At 48.8% G+C, this 20377-nt stretch overlaps 7 protein-coding genes across 7 annotated transcripts in view; 4 read left to right on the top strand and 3 right to left on the bottom strand.

The window, feature by feature from the left end:
• The first annotated feature begins 71 nt into the window (after positions 1–71).
• On the top strand, positions 72–6765 carry BDCG_04937 (DNA-directed RNA polymerase II subunit RPB1). The gene is made up of 5 exons (XM_045420581.1): positions 72–719; positions 802–958; positions 1018–1088; positions 1162–6029; positions 6086–6765. Exons 1-5 carry the CDS (start codon positions 591–593, stop codon positions 6099–6101), a joined length of 5241 nt encoding a protein of 1746 aa, XP_045276665.1. The 5' UTR covers positions 72–590; the 3' UTR covers positions 6102–6765.
• A 3-nt stretch (positions 6766–6768) lies between these two features.
• BDCG_04936 (uncharacterized protein) lies at positions 6769–8739 on the top strand. The gene has a single exon (XM_045420580.1). The coding sequence runs from the start codon at positions 7024–7026 to the stop codon at positions 7894–7896; it is 873 nt and encodes a 290-aa protein (XP_045276664.1). The 5' UTR covers positions 6769–7023; the 3' UTR covers positions 7897–8739.
• Positions 6823–10261, bottom strand: BDCG_04935 (tRNA(His) guanylyltransferase). The gene is made up of 8 exons (XM_045420579.1): positions 10079–10261; positions 9901–9990; positions 9436–9567; positions 9303–9347; positions 8996–9171; positions 8757–8845; positions 8569–8673; positions 6823–8492 (listed from the first exon to the last, which is right to left on the bottom strand). Exons 1-8 carry the CDS (start codon positions 10192–10194, stop codon positions 8250–8252), a joined length of 996 nt encoding a protein of 331 aa, XP_045276663.1. The 5' UTR covers positions 10195–10261; the 3' UTR covers positions 6823–8249.
• Position 10262: 1 nt separating this feature from the next.
• Positions 10263–14849, bottom strand: BDCG_04934 (fibronectin type III domain-containing protein). Its single transcript, XM_045420578.1, has 5 exons — positions 14304–14849; positions 13889–14171; positions 13629–13822; positions 12529–13556; positions 10263–12471 (listed from the first exon to the last, which is right to left on the bottom strand). The coding sequence occupies exons 2-5, from the start codon at positions 14002–14004 to the stop codon at positions 10471–10473; spliced, it is 3339 nt and encodes a 1112-aa protein (XP_045276662.1). The 5' UTR covers positions 14005–14171; positions 14304–14849; the 3' UTR covers positions 10263–10470.
• A 190-nt stretch (positions 14850–15039) lies between these two features.
• On the top strand, positions 15040–18372 carry BDCG_04933 (nuclear elongation and deformation protein 1). Its single transcript, XM_045420577.1, has 4 exons — positions 15040–15479; positions 15555–15923; positions 15984–16863; positions 16937–18372. Exons 1-4 carry the CDS (start codon positions 15371–15373, stop codon positions 17913–17915), a joined length of 2337 nt encoding a protein of 778 aa, XP_045276661.1. The 5' UTR covers positions 15040–15370; the 3' UTR covers positions 17916–18372.
• Positions 18373–18386: 14 nt separating this feature from the next.
• On the top strand, positions 18387–20377 carry BDCG_04932 (transcription initiation factor TFIID subunit 9B). Its single transcript, XM_045420576.1, has one exon. The coding sequence runs from the start codon at positions 18630–18632 to the stop codon at positions 19608–19610; it is 981 nt and encodes a 326-aa protein (XP_045276660.1). The 5' UTR covers positions 18387–18629; the 3' UTR covers positions 19611–20377.
• Positions 20209–20377, bottom strand: part of BDCG_04931 (uncharacterized protein) — a gene marked incomplete at its 3' end in the record, with an annotated part of 894 nt that continues 725 nt past the window's right edge. The window contains exon 2 of the mRNA XM_045420575.1: positions 20209–20366. Within this exon, the coding sequence (XP_045276659.1) occupies positions 20209–20366 (158 nt within the window). The remainder of the gene's footprint in view (positions 20367–20377) is intronic.

Below are 20377 nucleotides of genomic sequence, written 5' to 3'. Positions count from 1 at the left end.
ACCCAAATGGGGCATAGACTCGGACAGTTCCGCCACGCAGTCAAACTCCAAGCCTGTTACAGTCACTAGCGCAAGTGAAGAATAATTACCTAAGCGGCTAGCGCAGTCCATGCGGCTCTGAGGAAAAAGTCGTGCTAAAACCCAAGGCGATCGCAAGTGAGGCAACTCTCAACACAATCTCCTTTCATCACCCCGACAAGACCCCCAACCATCAACATAACCCGGAGCATATCGCGTTTTACATCGCGGTATCTCTTTTCACGTCGCCTGATTCAGTATTTTCAGCGACTACGCTCTTTTTCGCCCCGAAATCACGTTCAAAGAGAGTTGGAAGGGTCGAAGGCGCCCTCGCGGCAGGGTCTGCCAAAGGCCGGCGAAGGCCAGCTACCGCGGTCGTTTTTCATCACCGGAGCGGTCGTTTTGACATTATCTCGATTTACCTGTTCAGTTTCTAGTGAAGGATCGCGTCACTGCCTGCCTAACCGCTAACGCTCCTTGCCTCTTACTGGTGTTTGCTGTACTTGTCGTCGCCTTACAAACCTACTACAGTTTCCTTTCAACTGTCATCACATCTCTCATCAACTACAACCATGACGTCCGTCAAATTCCCTTACTCGAAGGCGCAGCTGCGCACGATTAAGGAGATCCAATTTGGTCTTCTCTCGCCCGAGGAGATCAAGAGGATGAGCGTGGTCCATGTGGAGTATCCTGAGACCATGGTTGGTGCACTTGGAAATGCAGCTGCTGTTTAATCACATTTTTCGTTCGTCAGCAGAAAACTGACGAGAGCTTCTACAATAGGATGAGCAACGGCAACGCCCACGGGAGAAAGGTTTAAATGACCCTCGTCTCGGTACCATCGATCGGAACTGGCGCTGCGCTACCTGCGAAGAGGGAATCAACGACTGTCCTGGACATTTTGGGCATATCGAGCTATCTACTCCTGTGTTCCATATTGGTGAGACTTACGTTAAGTCTAGCTATGCTTGGACTACCTAAAGCTAACGCTCACATCAGGTTTCCTGACTAAAATCAAGAAACTTTTGGAAACTGTTTGCCACAATTGTGGAAAGATCAAGGCAAATACGGTTAGTCATCCCTGATGGGGATGGCAAATCATGAGTTGTTACTCATTGCTGACACTGCATCTATGAAATCCAGACCGACCAAAAGTATTTGGAAGCGCTGCGTTTCCGCGACCCAAAGCGACGCTTTGATGCGATTTGGCGGCTGTCAAAAGATGTCTTGATATGTGAAGCTGATCCTAGCCCAGATGATGATGACCCTTTCGGCAAGGAACCTTCCAAGCCTGTGCACTCTCACGGTGGATGCGGAAATATTCAGCCACAAATTCGTAAAGAAGGGATTAGTTTGGTTGGGACCTGGAAGCCTAGCAAGAACCGTGATATGATGGACGATATGGACGTACAACAGCCTGAGAAGAGACAGATCACTCCGCAGATGGCCCTTAACATATTTAAAACCATCTCAGAGGAGGATGTTCGTTTGATGGGGTTGAGCAACGATTATGCCAGACCAGAGTGGATGATCATCACAGTTCTTCCCGTTCCTCCGCCACCAGTCCGTCCCAGTGTTCTCGTCGGCGGTAGTGGGAGTGGCCAACGTGGAGAGGACGACCTAACATATAAACTGGCAGAGATTGTTCGTGCGAATCAGAATGTCACCAGATGCGAACAGGAAGGATCTCCTGAGCATGTGGTCCGTGAATTTGAGTCTCTTTTGCAGTATCATGTTGCAACCTATATGGACAACGATATTGCCGGACAGCCACAAGCTATGCAAAAGTCTAATCGACCTGTCAAAGCTATCCGTGGTCGTCTGAAGGGTAAGGAAGGCCGCCTGCGTCAAAACTTGATGGGAAAACGTGTCGATTTTTCGGCTCGTACGGTTATTACCGGTGATCCGAATCTGTCTTTGGACGAAGTTGGAGTTCCGCTCAGCATTGCTCAGACTTTAACTTATCCGGAGGTCGTCACTCCTTTCAACATTGCCAAGCTAGGTGAACTTGTTGATAACGGCCCCGATATTCATCCTGGTGCCCGTTATGTTATCCGCAACACAGGCGAACGTATCGACTTGCGCCTTCACAAGGGTGGAGGTGGGAGAAACTTTTTGCAGTATGGATGGAGAGTGGAGCGTCATATCGTGGATGGCGATGTGATCCTATTCAATCGGCAGCCGTCCTTGCACAAGGAATCTATGATGGGTCACCGTATTCGCGTCATGCCGTACTCGACTTTCCGACTAAATCTGTCCGTTACCACCCCCTACAACGCTGATTTCGACGGTGATGAAATGAACTTGCACGTTCCACAAAGCGAGGAGGCCCGCGCTGAGCTCAGTCAACTTTGCATGGTGCCCTTGCAAATTGTATCCCCTCAACGAAACGGCCCGTTGATGGGTATCGTGCAGGACACTCTTTGTGGAATCTACAAAATCTGCAGTCGTGACGTTTTCTTAACGAAAGAGCAGATCATGAATATTCTACTTTGGGTCCCTGATTGGGATGGCGTAATACCCCAGCCAGCCATTTTGAAACCCAGGCCGAGGTGGACTGGAAAACAAGTGATCAGCATGGTCCTTCCTGCTGGTCTGAACCTTCTTCGGGTTGATCGAGACAAGGCACCCCTTTCGGAGAAATTCTCCCCTCTAACTGATGGTGGACTGTTAGTACACAGTGGCGAACTTATGTACGGAATGTTTTCCAAAAAGACGGTTGGAGCAACAGGTGGAGGTATCATTCATACTATTTTCAACGAGTATGGACCTGAACTGGCGATGAATTTCTTCAATGGGGCCCAAACCGTCGTGAACTACTGGCTACTACACCACGGTTTCAGTATTGGAATTGGTGATACAATTCCGGATCTAGCGACGATCCAGAAGATTGAGGAAGCAGTTCGCGTGAGAAAGGAGGAAGTTGATGAGATCACAGCTAGTGCGACGGATAATACTCTTGAGCCCTTGCCTGGTATGAATGTCCGTGAAACCTTCGAGAGCAAAGTGTCCCGCGCCCTTAACAATGCCCGTGACGAGGCCGGAACGGAGACAGAAAAGAGCTTTAAGGACTTGAACAATGCTGTTCAAATGGCGCGTTCTGGTTCAAAGGGCTCGATTATCAATATTTCTCAAATGACTGCTGTTGTCGGCCAGCAATCCGTTGAAGGAAAACGCATCCCATTCGGTTTCAAATATCGTACTTTGCCACATTTTACAAAGGATGATTATTCACCCGAGTCTCGTGGTTTCGTCGAAAATTCGTATCTCCGTGGTCTTACGCCCACAGAGTTCTTCTTCCATGCTATGGCTGGTCGTGAGGGTCTGATTGACACTGCTGTCAAGACAGCTGAAACGGGATATATCCAACGGAAGCTTGTCAAGGCCCTGGAAGAGGTCATGGTTAAATACGATGGTACAGTTCGCAACTCGCTTGGAGATGTTGTCCAGTTCCTGTACGGAGAGGATGGTTTGGACGGCGCACATATAGAAAATCAACGTGTCGATATTATTAAATGCTCGGATGAGAGATTCCGCGACAGATATCGAATCGATCTGATGGACCCCGAAAGGACTCTCTCGCCCAACGTGTTGGAACAAGCTACGGAAATTGCCGGCGATATCGAGGTACAGAAGTATCTTGACGAAGAATGGGAACAGCTCTTGAAGGACCGGGCCTTTATGCGTAGCGTTGCCAAAGAGGACGAGGAAATGATGCAGCTGCCAATCAATGTCCAGCGAATTCTCGAGTCGGCGAAAACGATATTCAGAATTCGAGAAGGTGCCATTAGCGACTTGCATCCTGCAGAGGTCATACCTCAAATCAGAGCCCTACTGGACCGCCTTATCGTTGTTCGTGGTGACGATGTGATTTCCCGGGAAGCACAAGAAAGCGCCACCCTACTCTTCAAGGCTCAGCTCCGCTCCCGCCTTGCATTCCGCAGACTTGTGGTGGAATACTCTCTTAACCGGCTCGCATTCCAGCACGTACTGGGTGCTATCGAAAGTCGATTCTCCAAGGCGATGGCAAACCCGGGTGAAATGGTTGGTGTCTTGGCTGCACAATCAATTGGAGAGCCAGCAACACAGATGACGTTGAACACATTCCATTTTGCTGGTGTTTCGTCCAAGAACGTTACCCTCGGTGTGCCTCGTCTGAAGGAAATTCTCAATGTGGCCACGCACATCAAAACTCCTTCTATGACTGTATATCAGGACCCTAGTCGTGCTATGGACAAGGAGTCTGTCAAGCAACTCCGCAGCGTTGTTGAGCATACCAGTCTGAGGTCTGTTACGGAAGCGACGGAGATCTACTATGACCCTGATATCCAATCTACAGTGATTGAAGCGGACCGTGACATGGTTGAATCCTACTTCATTATCCCTGAGGATGTCGCAGATGATTCGAGCCATCAGTCGAAATGGTTGCTTAGAATCATCTTGAGTCGACCGAAGCTCCTTGACAAGAGTCTTACAGTCCAAGATGTTGCAATGAAAATCAAAGACGCTTATCCGCAAGATATTGCTGTTATTTTCAGTGATAACAACGCTGACGAGCAGGTCATCCGTATCCGACAAATCCAAGACTCTAAGCAGGATGACGATGATGATGACACTGAATACGATGTAACTCTAAAGAAGCTGGAAAGCCACTTGCTTGATACCCTTACTTTACGAGGCGTGGCTGGCATCGAACGCGCATTCATCAATGAGAAATCGAGAGTCCGTGTCTTGGAGGATGGATCTCTCTATCAAAGCGCCGAGGACCCGTTGTGTAAGGAGTGGGTTCTTGAAACCAGTGGATCCGCCCTCGGCGAAGTCCTGACCATCCCTGGAGTTGATACAACTCGCACGTACTCTAATCAGTTCATTGAGATTCTTGAAGTATTCGGAATCGAAGCTACTCGAACTGCACTTTTGCGAGAATTAACCCAGGTGCTTGCATTTGATGGATCATACGTCAACCACCGTCATTTGGCCCTCCTCGTCGATGTTATGACTTCACGGGGCTTCCTCATGGCAGTCACCAGACATGGTATCAATCGTGCTGATACTGGCGCTCTGATGAGATGTTCTTTTGAGGAAACAGTGGAGATCCTACTTGACGCCGCTGCGTTTGCAGAGCTGGATGACTGCCGTGGTGTATCTGAGAATCTGATCTTAGGACAGATGGCCCCAGCTGGAACTGGGGAGTTTGATGTCTACCTGGATCAGGATATGCTCATGGGAGTCGTTTCGAGCAATGCTGGTCTAATGACTGATGGCAAAGGATTACTTGGTGACGGAGCGGCTACTCCATACGATAGCAGCTCCCCTTTGCGGGACAACATGTACATTGGATCACCAGACCCTGACTCCAATTTCTCCCCAATCAGACAAGCTGGATCCGAGACGCCTGCAGGGTTCACTGAATATCAGCCCTCCGGGTTCAGCGGTGGCTTCAGCCCTCATGGAGCAAGAAGCCCAGGTGGAGGTTATTCGCCTACCAGCCCGTTCAATACCAGCCCAACTTCTCCTCGCTACTCTCCATCGTCTGGCTACTCCCCGACTTCTCCTGGTATGAGCATTACGAGTCCTCGATTCATGTCCTCTCCTGGGTTTTCACCCGCCAGTCCGGCTTTCGCGCCCACTTCGCCTGCCTATTCACCAACTTCTCCAGGCTACCAACAGTCGCCAACTTCGCCATCGTATTCTCCTACCTCACCTGGTTTCTCCCCCACATCCCCTAGTTATAGCCCAACGTCTCCCAGCTTCAGTCCTGCCTCGCCTGCATTCAGTCCTACTTCTCCTAGCTATAGCCCTACGAGTCCTGCCCTCGGCATATCGACTGGAAGACATCTTTCCCCGACATCTCCTACATCTCCCAAATATACACCCACGTCCCCTGGCTGGTCTCCAACTAGTCCGGAAACCTACTCACCTACCTCTCCCAACTTCTCGGGCTCGCCAACTTCTCCGGGTGGCCCAACATCTCCTGGCTACAGCCCGACCTCCCCTACCTTCAACCCTACGTGAGTTATTCTACGTTTATATGCTCAGAGACCAAGTACTAATATTTATTTTTTAGATCTCCTCGCCAGTAGGCTCGACGTTGTTTATGTATTTGCTTTCGAGAAGAATTCCTCTTCCCTTATTTTCATTTCGCGATGGTTTTTTCCCCTCATCACATCGCTGTACTACCACTCCATGTCATTAGCACTTGCGTACCGACAAAAAAAAAACAACCATCCCGCATGGCTAGGCTTTGTATTAGTTGGTTGGTTATTTCTTCCAATGATGTGGCGTTCTTTATTGTGGCTTGTCCATTTCACAGCCTTCCATCTTAGCCTGGGTGAGTACTATTGCTTTTGTTTTCTTTTTCTGCCCGCCTCTTTCAGCCCCCTTTAAGATTGTAATGTTTTCTGGCCAAAAAAGGGTTTTTTTCTACAGCGGTTTTATCCAACGATATGAGGAGAGTGGAAGAGAAACGAAAAATTGAGAAGAGGAAAAAAAACTGAAAATAATCACTAGATGTTTGGCACCCACGCACATAATATATAGCTCGGCGTTGGAGATGCTTTCTGTGCTTTTGTGCTGGCGTCACTTGTATAAGGAGCTCCGATTTACTTTCTTTCGCTTTCTTTCTTCTCTTCCTGTTCTGTGTACACAGATTAACTACGTTTCGTAGAGAAAATAAAAAAATACAAATCGGGAGTTTCATTTTTTGCATTGGCTCTGGTTTTTCGTAACTTGCTATCCTAAGCGCTGCGCTATTGCTTCTGCTTACTAAGCAATCGGCACAAAAAACAATTTTCGCAAGCCGACATTAGAAGCCCGCAGCTCGCCATGCACTGGTTATATATCTGAAAGGAGGGTATTCTATTCCTAGACCCTTCTCGATGCCTCGTTTCCTACTACTCAGGATCTTTTGATCTATCTCGAGTCGGGCAACACGCGCGAAACTGTTACGCCGCAGCCCTTCCTTCCCAAGCCGACGCTGACTTCTGGATAAAATACAATAATTCAATGGATACGCACGCATATCTCCTTGGCCAGGGTTGGTCTGGCCCGGGCAACCCTCTAAACCCCAACCGACGTCCGGGTCCACACGGCGGCCTCGGCCTAACCAAACCCATCCTGGTCGCGCGGAAAAAGAACACCCATGGGCTAGGGAAGCAGACGACACACGACCATACGAACCAGTGGTGGCTTCGTGGATTCGAGGCGGCATTGAAGGGGGTTGGTGATGATGGGAGTGCGACGCCCCAGTCCGATGGATCTGGCTCAGCCGCTAGTGGGTCGAGCGAGTTATATCGCTTTTTTGTGAAAGGGGAGCCGCTGGAAGGGACGATTGATAGGGTTATGATTAATGAAGGCAAGGAGGTGAAGGGTGGTTGCGAGATTTCTACTGCTCCTGGGAGAGGAGAGAAAAATGGGAAAAGGAAGCGAAGCGATGAGAATGACGCCGATATGGAGGAAAGGGAGGAGAGGGCTTTGAAGAGGGAGAAGAGACGGAAGAAGTGCAAGCCAGATGAGCGAGATTCTAGTGAGGGAGGGGTCGCTGAGGATGCAGGGCTGGCGGTGGAATCGAAAGAGGAAAGGAGGCGGAGGAGAAAGGAGAGGAAGGAGAGGAATAAAGAGAAAGGAACCGCTAAGCTAGAAGAAGATTCTTCGGATGCTCGTGCAGATAAGAAGAGACGGAAGAAGCGGCAAAAGTTAGAAGATGCTGATCCCGATTCGCTATCGCAAGGCGAAAGAGAAGGAGACAATGAACCGGCTGATGAAGATGGGATATCGGAGAAAAAAGTACGAAAGAAACAGAAAAAGCTGAAGAAAGAGGAGAAGCGAGCGCGTCGAGAGTTGAAGCGCAAGGAGAAGAAATCCAAGCGGAGAGAATGATGGTAATAAGGAGTGGAACCTGCCCTTCTTGCGCTCATGTTTATACCCTCAGCCTAACCCACTCAAACGAGAGCTCGGGAACTATGTTTGAACATACGGGATGCCTACTCCTTGCCAGTACGAATAAGGCATACCTTAAAAAAGAGTATGACCCCGAAACCAATACAGCGATTTGAAATGGACGTGGACGGATATGATTTTGGCCTGGTTTTCTTTTTGGCGTGCTCCAATCATTATTTTCTGCGCGAGCAATAGATCTCATGATACCCCCCTATTTGTTTAGGTATTTATTTTGTCAATTATATTCGTAATTGCATCCGCCTACTCTACACGAATGGAGAAATCAAAAATTTTCACCCTTTCCCAGAGAGCCTACCGGGCGTATTCGATAAAATCCACGGCCGCTGATCCCAAAAGTCATCTTTGATAATATCCAGATGCGTCACCACGATCGTGGCCTTTTTCTGTATTTTTCGTACCCTCGCCATTTGGGATTTCGTCATTTCTGCCGGTGGGCCCTCTTCTTCTCCGACTTGATATTCTATGTCTTTGGACTCACCACCGGCCTTCTTTTCTGTTTGAGGTTGGATTTCGTACTGTTTTCCAAACGTTGTGAGACATGCTTGACCTGACGGGAAATATGGTGGTACGTAAAAAACGGGCAACACTTACATCTCTGAATATCACACTACCTTTCTTATACATTTCTGGTTCTTTATTATAGTTTATGCCAAACCTCGAGAATAGAATTTCATTTTTATCACCGGATACCGTGCCCTGATTTTGTTTCTATCAGCAAATCCTCTCGTGCATCGGTAGTACACTACAAATGGGGGACTGGAGACATCTGATATACAAACCTGCAACGCCTTTTCTGCTTCTGTATTACTCATTCCACCACGCAGAATCATATTCCAGAACGTAGTATTGTAGAGGTTGTTTATATGACCTTCAAAATTCATAAATTTGTCAGCCAAGGGTGCCCATCTGAACCAGACATCCAACCAGTCGTGATCAATGACCGTGAACACACGAAGTATACCGGAGATCAACAGGGAAAATGCAGAAATTCTGAACAGCCACCGACTTAGAAACATACAATCAGCCTGCCTCCAACTCATATAATCCCTCAAATTCTGTACACTCGGATATTGAACGGCCCTTCCATCAAATGAAGGTAGAAATCCGGGTTCTAGCGGCGTAGTCGGGAAAAAAGATGACCAGTTGAATATGTAATGAGCAGTAAATGTCGATACAATTGTAGTCACGAGTTTGCTGTCAAATAAGAAAGAAATAGCATGTCAAAAACTGTTCCTTTTTCTTTCTTTCTTTTTCTGGCTCTGGCAAAATACATTTCATCTAGAGGGCGCACAGAGGGAAGTCCAGCTCCAAAAGATTAACCTTACCTACTTCTCCGCTCAAATAGCTGACAACTCCGGTGGAAAACAAAGCTTTATTGAAAATAATTCATCAGTATCAGGCACGTACATACATATATGTGCTGTCAGTCGCCTGCGTTCGGCAGCAGGAGGTTCACACCTGTATTCATCACTGACGCCATATGCGATGATTAAGCCAGGGAGGTCTTTCATAACGGCGCATGCAGCGGTGTTCATGAGATTGAGCGCACGCTCGTCATTTGGTTTTTGAAACTGATATCGGTCGGAAAACCTGGGGGGGAAAGAGTTAGTGGGGGTAATCGAAGATATTGGAATAGCGAAGTAGAAGCGAAAGAAAGGATGGGGAAAAAGGGATATATGAATATATATATTCTTTTCTTCCATATTAAGATGGGAAAAGTATCGATCTTCAAGCTTGTTTATCCCATATAAATACTAAAAAAAGAGCAGGGGATAGTTTATCTTGTATCTATCCAATCTTTCATAAAACTTTTTTTATACGCGTATGTATACCCCGCGCAAACAACAGACGTAGCGAAAAGAGAGAAAAGAGATGAAGAAATAACGCCAGAATAGCGATAACAAGAAAAGGGCATTAACTTACCTATGAAAACCTCGTCCATCTATGCGGACAACAATCCAGGTATTTGGAAGCAGGCTGTCATCCTGCTCAAATGCCTTGACGTATTCGTATCTATTCGGGAGGGGGGCGAAAAGAACAGACAATGGTTAATACAGTGAATTTTGAAAAGGAGCCGCAGATAACGGGGACTATGACTTACTTTGAATTCGCCATGAGATTATACACGGGTATCCGTGCTTGGGCGGGACGTGTATGGAAGACGAGTGTGTTTGTGAGACTTGATGTGGGTTGGGTTAAATTGGAGGTGGATGCCATCAATAGAGTTTGGTGGATCAGGAACGTTGAAACAAACCAGATCACCAAATGGAATAATAGATATACATGGATATGTGATTCTTAAAGTACAAGTTTCATCTACTCCTATTGAATAACTTTATTGTATCAGATTTCTAATAATAATAGTTTTTAAAGCTACCATGCCTACTAGTTTAACACCATCCAAGATATTGGAATCCCCAAGTAAAGTATGTATATACCAACTCCTCCAAAGGCCCAACATAAATATATCACAACGCGATACCCAGAATCCGATCAGACATCTTCAGAAACATCCTCATCGCCAGTCTCACTGGCCTTCTCACTAAAGTCACCAGTGATCTTTTCCTTCTTAGATTTCCGCATGAAACCGAATCCCAGACTGCTGCTCTTAATCGACTTGTCCGCCGACGGCACGCTGGATGCTAAGCTATCAATACTTTTACCGAGCAGGGATTCCGCCGCCACGGCATCGTCGTCGATATTGTCGCCTTGGGCGGCCGGAAGGGAAGAAGACAGGTCGCCACCGCCTTTCTTCGAGAACAGCCCAGCTCGATCTTTCCAGGAGATGTTGAACTTGCTGGAGCTGCTCTTGCGTGTGATTTTTTGGATAAATGATTCTTTTAGGTTTACTATTTCTGAAGGTGTGCCTGATGAGGTTCGTTCCAGGGACTCATAGGACTCTGCGGTGGAGGTGCGGATGGAGCGGGAATCTTTTGACCGGCGTGATTCAGGCGGTGAGCCGTCTTCAAGATTGGGCTCCTGGTCTCGTGGCTTTGAGGATTCCGCTTCTTTATTCTTACCTTTCTCAGATTTTTTGCCAAAAAGGGTCTTGAACGAAGGTGCTGTCGGGTTGAGTTTCGGCGTTATTGGTCGATGAGAGGACGGTGGCCGGGTCCCAATGGGGGCTTGCACTGGGCGTTGCTGCTCGTACGGGGTTTCAAGAAAATCTACATCACCAGACGCCAAGCCTAGTTGCAGATTGCTTGATGACCCAAACTGGACTGACGGGCGCCGTGACTGGCTGCGGGACCAGGCTACAGGAGACACCCAGTCGAGTCCAAGTGGGCTATTTCTATGTCCCGCTTTGTCGGTGGCTGGCCATCCGAATGGTTGGTTATCCGCAGCAGGACGTGGGAGTTGATGATTTTCAAACGAGTATGTGGACGCTGGTCTCGGAGACAGGGATCCCCGACGAACGGTTCCGAGGATGGACGGATCTATAGGGTCATGCCGGGGACTGAATTGGTTGTACCCAGTACCTGCATCGCCACGATCTATCGCTGATTTCTCCAAGGCGCTGGACATCGCAGAAGTCAACCTCCCAGAACTGAAGATGTTAGGGAACATAACTCTACGACTGGCAGGTAGCCTGTCTGAGGAACTGTCACTGGTGACATTGGTGGTCGCACTGCGGGGAAATAAATTTGTGACGGGATTGGCCCAGTTTCCCGTATAGCTAAGACGGCGTCGTCTTGTACCTATCGGATCAAGGCCATCATCGAAGTTTCGTGGGAAAGATTGGCTCTGGCCAGGTTTGAGAGTCCCAAGCAAAGGCGGTCTATCCACCATGGTCTTGCCCCGTTGGCGATGGAAATTAAAGAGCCCCGATAGCCGACGAGAAGCGCTTTGAACACTATCTGGAGGCTCTTGTGGGGTTGGCAAGGTTGGCATGGCCATTGAATTGTGCCCACTCTCATGTAGGTTGTTTAAGCTTTCACGTGGGCTTGTAAATAGGCTCGCAGGGCGGCTCCCAGAAGATATAGGTGAGGGAGAGTTGGGAAGAAGATTGTCGAAGGCACCCGATTTAGGAAATTGAGTGGTAATGCCGGAAGGGTGAGATGCTGATGCATGCTCCTCGTCACCAAGAAGGTTTGAGGGTAAGAGAGAATCTGCCCGCGGACTCATAGGAAGATTGCCTGCTAATACATCCGTATCCGCGCGGTTGACAACGGTCTGGTCGGAGGGGTCCGGGATAGTCATCCCATTATTAATGTTGAAAAATGCAGGACCGGGAGGAAAAGTTGGCGAGCCACTCCCAGCGGCGTTGTAATTTGGTGCAGCATTAGTGAACGAGGTGTCCATGACAGGATAGCTCACGGGAGACGAAACGTTGCTCACGAGGGAGCCACGATGACGAGTGCGACGATTGAAGCTAGCTCTGTGGGCCAGTTCTAGATCTAGTGAAGGAACAGCCACGAACGGAGGCGTGGCATTGGATCGCTGGGAGGTAATCCATCTAAGACGTTCTTGAGCGTCCTGATATTGTTGCTGGGCCTGCATAAATACAGTTAGTTAAACTATTTACTAAATGAAGGGTGCACGGCAACGAACCTGCGAGTGGGTGTTGATGAGGGAGGCATATTGCGCCCTTAGATTTCCCAATTTGACCTCCCAGGCGTGGTCTCTCTCCTTCTCCAAGCGATCAAGCTCTTTCCCATCATCAGTGTCGTCGCCCTCTAACCGACGTCTTTCCTCTTCCATCTCCTTGATACGGCTCCCTTTCACTTTGATATCTTCATCCAAAGACTTCATTTCAGCCTGTTCACTCGTGATCTTGTTGCGATACTCGTTGACCTGGTTCGCAGCCTCCGACTCAATTTGCGCCTTTTCTTCCTTGGCACGAGATATTTTCCCGTGCATCGCCACCAGTAGTTCATTCCATCGGACGATATCTTCCTTGCGTTTTTGGCGCTCCGCTTCCTTTTGCTGCAGCAGTCTTTCCTTTTTGCTTTTCTCGCTTTGTACTGTGCGATTGATACTTTCCAGCCTGCTAACGTGTTTTCTAAGGTCTCCACTGGCTTCATCCTTCTCCTTCACACGCTGTCTTAGTTCATTCCGCTGTTCCTCTAACTCCCGTAGCAAGAGCTCATGTTCTTTCTCCTCCATGCAAAGCTGCTTTTCCAAAGTTTCATTCTCCTGCTGCAAGTCCTTGAGCCTTTCTGCTAAACGCGCAAGATTTTCGTCGGATTCATCAACACTGCCGGTCCTTTGGCTGCCCTCGGCGCCTGCGTGGGTGGTAGTGTCTGGTGCTGCAATTGAAGAAGGGAGTGATTTTCTATTTCCCGAGAAGCGTTTCCCCTGAAGTGGCCCACCACTCTGCTCTCGACACATTAGCGGTGCAGATGGCGAAGGTGAAGGGGCAGGAGGTCTGGAAATGTAAGCTCGAACAATGGGTGGGCCGCCATCCACATCGTCCTCCCGAGTATCGGAAATTGATAGAGACTTCGTACGGACGTGAAGGAGGGAACTTGATGTGTGGAAATTGGCAGCGCTAACTGCGGAGACGCAGACATGATATATATGGCCCGGGGAGAGATTGGATATGGTTACTGCTGTTTCTGAACGTTTTGTTTCGCCAACTATTATAGAGGCTGGTTAATATACACAATATACCAGTCACCTAGAGAAGCAGAGAGGGACAAACGACAAACCTTTGACGCCATTAACCTGAATGAGGTGCTTGTGAATAGAATGGTGTATATCAGGATGTTTCCAGGCAATGCGAATCATAGTCGAGCTGATCTCTTCCAGAGTGACATCGGGAGCAGGTGGGATATCCAAGCCCAACTTCTCAACCAGAATATCGTTTGGCGTTTGGCAGACCTGATATGCACGATATAGAAGCCTGCAACAAAGCATCAGTATCATTCCGTTGACCCATGTACAATTAAATAATTCGACTTAGGCTCACCATATCAAGGCCCATAGAATCGCGGCTGCGACGAGGAGAGCCATTGTACCGCGAATTCTCAAAATCGGAGCGAAGCCAGGGTAGATATGCATAAGAAGTAGTGGTTTATTATACATTGCCACTACCCATGGCCCGTCCGCAAGACCGCGATATTCGTCTGCGGCTTCAGCTGGCGAATTGACATCGGGCTCAACTGTCTGAGCTTCGTCACCGAGCTTGGTTTGTTCTTGGAGGCTCTTTGCCGCTGGCGAGGTGTCCGGAACAGGATTAACAAAGCTCCGAACTGGCCTCGAGTCCATTAGCTAAGCCTAATTCTCTTCTCAGCCCTACAACCTAACCGACCTTTTGGCTGAGGAATGGTGTTGAGAATCAACATATGATACCAGAATTCATATATGTGGCTGGATATGCTTACTGCTATTGTTCTTGTTCTTGTCTCCAACAGTACTTCCCAGAGGAAGTACACGTGCTGCTTGACTCCGCTGCCACTGCCTTTCTCAACACGGCAGCATAGCTTGGCTAAATTATCTTATTGTAACAATATCCAGAGTAGATGGGCCGTTTCTACCACTAGTATATATCCTGTCCATTCGGGCATAAGCTGTTGAGTTCCTTGTCCGCGAAGGATATGTAAGGATGCCAATTCAACTTAGGAATTGTTGCGGGGTTCCATCCCGATGAAGCCACCAAATATCCCGACTGCATCATTATCCAGCTTTACCCATGTATTGTATGAGCGAACGGGCTAGCTTGCTCTAACCTCGAAGCAGGACCATGTGTACAGGGTAATCTTGAATTCCCCGTAACATTTTCTGGTATTCTGGGACATTAGAAGCTGATAGAGGATAGCATACGGAGTAGTTCTGTGGTACATGAAGAAAAAAACCACCATAATAAACAGTTATTCACTCCCGTATGCTGCAGCAGCTGACTCATAAAATAAGTCTCACCGGCAGGGCCTTGAGCACATTTGAAGGGATGAGCTGCAAGAACATTTTTATATGTCTACTACGGACTACGCTGTATGTATGAACAGAATCACATGCTGCCGGCCAGCGGCTGGCCAATTGCGGGTCGCCGTTGCTTGGCAGCCGGATTGCCGCCGGAGCTAAACCTTGTTGCAGCTTCAACAGCCTCAACGACTTCACCACTTCACCTCTTCCTCTTCTCCTCGCCCCCCCCCCCACATACTCTCTCAAACTCCCTCATCCTCTTCTCGTAAATTTGTATTATATCATATAAACTATTCTTAATACCCCTTTCACTACCATCACCACCACCACAGTCCTCCACTCTTTTTGCGTTGCTTCATCACATGGCCATCCGACAGCGGCTTTGAGGAACAGCATCGACCACGCTCGTTTCATTTTGCTTCAACAACACCTAGTCTTCCAGCCCTTGAAAATTGGCTCTGACTGAATGTGCTTTAGCTGTAATTAAGCTGGAAATTGTAATTTTAGTTTTCCATCTCGCGATCCGGGCATGCAGTACGTGCGCAGTATTAGCGGCTCTGTTTCCAAGACATGGAACTCCATCAATCCAGCTACCCTCAGCGGGGCCATCGATGTGATCGTGATCGAACAGGAGGATGGTGAGCTGATGCTATCCGATATCACCTGAAACCATTTGCTTCTACTAAAATTCTACTCTTCGCATCGTTTCCTAGGCACCCTCGCCTGTTCCCCGTTTCATGTTCGATTCGGTAAATTTTCGCTACTTCGCCCTTACGAGAAAAAAGTAGAATTTCGAGTAAATGGAGTCAAGCAAGATTATGCCATGAAGCTTGGGGAGGGAGGAGAAGCTTTTTTTGTTTTTGAGACTTCGGAAAATGTCCCCGAGTCTTTACAGACCTCGCCTTTAGTTTCCCCAGTCGCAAGCCCCAAGCGTGAACTAAGTGATAATGGCGCCCCTCTCCAAGAACCCGACTATCTGGACCTTGCCTTTGATAAACAAAATAATGCGGAAGCACATGACGGGATCAGCACCCTCCTCCCTTTAAATATCCCCGGGACTGAGAGAGCAAAGAGTGATATGGGTTTGTCTTTACCATTCAACCACCGCGCTTGCCTCTTATGCTAAACACTTTGCCTTCTAGGGGTCACGACGCCACTTTCGAGGTCTTCAGAGAATGGAACTTCTCGTCCGGAGCGCACTGCACCGTGGCTAGCACCGGCCGCAACCCTAGACCGACCTAGATCCGAGGATTTGTCCACCGAACCGACTTCGAGGAGCCTTGGGTCACCAGTGGAATTTGGCGCCAAGAACGCTCTTGCACCCCCTTCGCCTCCGGATAGTAGGAGTCCTTTGTCAGAACGATCGCGTAGCCCTCCCAACATAAGCCCTGAAGAAGCCCTCTCGCGAGCAATGGCGCTGTCAAGGAAGCTATCTATATCTAACATTCCGTCACATGTAACAGAGACTGGTGATTTAATGTTGGACATGACAGGATATAAGAGCAGTGACGAGGATGCCCTGCGCGCTGAAGTGATCGCCCGAAAAATCCTTGCAGAGGAGCTCGAAGGCAATTATGATATCGGAGCATTGATTGGTGTTGACGAGCGAGGAAACTTATGGATCTATAGCAGCGAGGAGTCTAAGGAGGCAGCAAACCGCAGAGCGTCTATGCACCCTTCTAGGACGATGGACGACGCGGTTTCTGACCCTGGCTACCATAGCGAGAGTGAACAGAGTGGCAATGAAACTCAAGCGACTCAGAGACACCATCGTTCTCAGTCCGTTCTCCAAGGATATCCAACCCGACTCCAAACACTTGTCGATGGGGAGACGGTGGAACCAAGTCGCAATTACGCCAAGACCCTCAGACTAACAAGTGAACAACTGAAGGCGCTGAATCTGAAACCCGGCGCCAATGAAATGACTTTCAGTGTCAACAAGGCTACATGTCCTGCGGCGATGTACTTGTGGAATTATAAAGTCCCCATAGTGATATCTGATATCGATGGGACAATTACAAAGTATGGTGCTCCCGTTATTTTATATGCTTTCTATTTTTGGAGGTTCAGGCGAGGTTCTTACACAGTAATCTAGGTCTGATGCCCTTGGGCATGTGCTTAACATGATCGGCCGCGATTGGACTCATCTTGGGGTCGCCAAGCTGTACACTGATATAGTTAGCAATGGATACAACTTGATGTACCTGACTAGCAGATCTACTGGCCAAGCGGATACGACCCGAACATATCTCAGCGGCATTGTCCAGGAAGGCTATAAACTCCCCAAAGGCCCCGTTATAATGAGTCCCGATAGAACAATAGCCGCTCTACGGCGTGAGATATACCTACGAAAGCCGGAAGTGTTTAAAATGGCTTGCCTACGCGATATCCTGAATTTGTTCCAGGGACGGAAAAACCCCTTCTACGCCGGTTTCGGAAATCGACTCACTGACGCTCTCAGTTATCGATCAGTGAATATCCCTTCGTCGAGGATATTTACAATCAACTCCAACGCGGAAGTTTCACTGGACCTGCTGAGCTTGAATAAGTATAAGAGCAGCTACGTGACCATGCGTGAACTTGTGGACCATTTCTTCCCACCTGTCAGTATGCTTGTGCAAGAAGGCGGGGAAGATTTCACTGATTTCACCTACTGGCGGGAAGTGCCTAGGGACCTGGAGAATTTCTCTGCCACGGATACCAGTGTCAGTGGTGGTGAAGACGAGGAAGTGGATGAGGGTAGTGAAGAGGGGGACGGTGAAAGTGAAGTGTACGACATTGAATATATGGGCGTTAGCTACATCTCGATGGATCACCAACATCCTGGAGATGGCGGGGAAGATTTGGCAGATTCGATGTTGGAGGGATTTGCGTCTGAAGATCAGGCTGAGGCGTCAGATTTGGAGAATGAAGATGGCGGCTCCGACGTTGAAAACAAGGATCACTTCGAACTGAATTCGGACGAGGACGAGGACGCTGACGAGGATGGGGATCCGGACACGGGAGGGGGAGTTAGGCTTGCTAATTTATCAATTAGTGGTGGGAGACGGCACGCGGAGGTGTTACATGCATGATGGGGTATGGGTATCGTCTATGAAAACAAGGCGGAAAAAGTACTACCAGATGCACATTTCCTGATTTGTTCAGCTAGGAGTTTATCATCATCGTGGAGAAAATTTTTTTTATCTAACTGATGCACCGTGCGCATTTTGAATTAGCTGAATTAGCGGGAGTTTTTTCTTCGATTTGATTTTGCTTGTTCGCATTGCTTTTTTGCCATGTATTTCCGCAGTCTTGAGCTTTTTATACCAGCATGTACACAGTACCAACCTTCTAGATACAGGCCCAAATTTGGCGCTCCGAAAAGACCAGAGCATTCTCTGCTAAAGCAAGCTGCTGCTGACTGACTCTTCTTGTCCAGTGTTTGGTATCTCTTTTGGCGATTTAAATAGTTTGTTAAGGCAGCTCCTGATGACACTAGCCTAATGTAGTTAGGCTAGTTATAATTCGTGCTTACTTAATCCATTCTCAGCCAGAGAGCTTCTCTTCTGTATATCAATGGAATTTCCTGTATCTGGCGCCCCAGCTCCTGCGCAATTGCTTGAATTGAAGGACTACATTACTCTACGGGCGCCATACAACCAAAAGCATATGTACCACGATCACCCTCCAATCTCCACCTCCTAACCATCCGCGCGGGGGCCTACCTCCCCCCGAAACAGCGGCCAACACTCACGACATCAAACGAGCTGCGCAATTGCGCCTGAGCCCAATAATTATATCATATCATGACCTCGCCACGGCCAAACCCAGGCGCATCTGCCTCATCTACACAGCCCCTCACTCCGCCCGCCGATGCGCCCTCTGCCGCGAACAATCCCTCCCAAGCAAACAACCTACCGCCGACCGCCGCCGCCGCCAACACCTCCACCTCTACCCCAACGAACCCAGCCAACCCAACCCTCCTCCCAGCAACCTCGCTACAAGACACAGGCAAATCCCGCCGCCCGCGCGATGCCCGCCTCATTCACATGCTCCTCGCCTCCCTCGGCGTAACCGCCTACCAAGAACGCGTCCCTCTCCAACTTCTCGACTTCGCTTACCGATACACATCCAGCACGCTGCAGGATGCTGTCTACCTCGCTACGGAGGGATATCCGGGGGAGTCTGGCGGCGGCGGTGGTACGTCTAAAGGGGGCGGGGATGGAAAGGTGCCTGGCGGAGGAGGAGGAGCAGGGTCCCAGCAGCCTGGAAATTTAGATCTGAGCTCCGTCAGCCTGGGAGCACTACGGATGAGCATTGCGTCGCGTCTGCATTATCAGTTTCAGCGCGGTTTGCCGAAGGAGTTTCTCATGGATGTTGCGGCGGAGAGGAATCGGATGATGCTGCCTGGTGTTATGCGCGGGGTTGACGGTGGGGCGGCGGCTAGTGCGGCGGCAGCGTCGGCTGGCGGTGTTATGATGGGTGGGATGAGGTTGCCGCCTGAGCGGTTTTGTTTGACGGGGGTTGGGTGGGGGTTGAAGGAGGAGTGGGAGAGCGAAGGGGATGATGAGGACGGGGAGAAGGGGATGGAGATGGATGTTGATGGCAATGATAATAATGGGCAGCAGGTTGCTGGGTCGGGCCAGGGGTCGTTTGCGAAGGAGGGAGGAGGAGATGGGGAGGATGATGATGATGGGGATGGGGATGGGACGATGGAGGACATATTTGGTGATGACAGGTTAGATGGGGAGGGGCGAGATGAAGATAAGACCATGACGGATGTTTGATACCCCCAGCTTTACTGAAACATCAGTGGCTGATGGGTTTGGGGTTTGATATATTTTACCAGGTTTTGCTCGCTTGCCTCATCTCCGTCTCTGCTTGCTATGGTTTTGCGCGTTGCTCTGTTTTCATCTTTTTCTTTCCATGATCATGCGCGTATTTGTTTGTCACTGTTTGGGATGGGCGTTTGATTTTCAGTTGCTCCACACGCAAGCTGTCATCCGGATGGGCGTCTCGGTACGGGCGAGAAACAAAATGAGCTGGAGAATATATTATTTAGGGCCGGAACGTCCTGTTCTGTTTAGCGGAGATCTAAACGCCATTTATACCAAGCTGTATTTATACAAAGAGGTTTTCAAAGCAGAGATGGGGAGAAAATGGAGAAAAAGAAGCTACTCTCCCACTTATCCCAACATTCCTCAAAGAAAAGAAAAGCCAAAAAGAAAGGAAAGAGGAATCGAATCAAAACAAAGCTCTCCCACCAACGCCAAATAATGCACCCATAAAGATAAGCGGCGTGGCCCCGAAAAGCGAAGAAGAAGAAAAAAAATCCGAAAATATTTATACATACACACAGGCATAAATATGAATATAACCCCCACCCTAACCTAGCCACCCTTTCTTCACCCTCTCTGCCTCCGCTTTTCTCCGTCTCTCCTCATCCTCCCTCATCATCTGTATGACCTCTCGCCGCCTCTCTGCCGTCTTCTGTTCTTCCAGCTCCCGAGCCCGCCTCCGCTCCTCGCGGCCGGCAAACCACTCTTCGCGTGCG

The sequence above is a fragment of the Blastomyces dermatitidis genome (assembly GCF_000003525.1).
Source record: "Blastomyces dermatitidis ER-3 genomic scaffold supercont1.5, whole genome shotgun sequence".
In the NCBI taxonomy this organism is placed as follows: Eukaryota; Fungi; Ascomycota; class Eurotiomycetes; order Onygenales; family Ajellomycetaceae; genus Blastomyces; species Blastomyces dermatitidis.
Note: the sequence above shows the minus strand (reverse complement) of the source record. Positions and strands in the feature narration are given on the sequence as shown.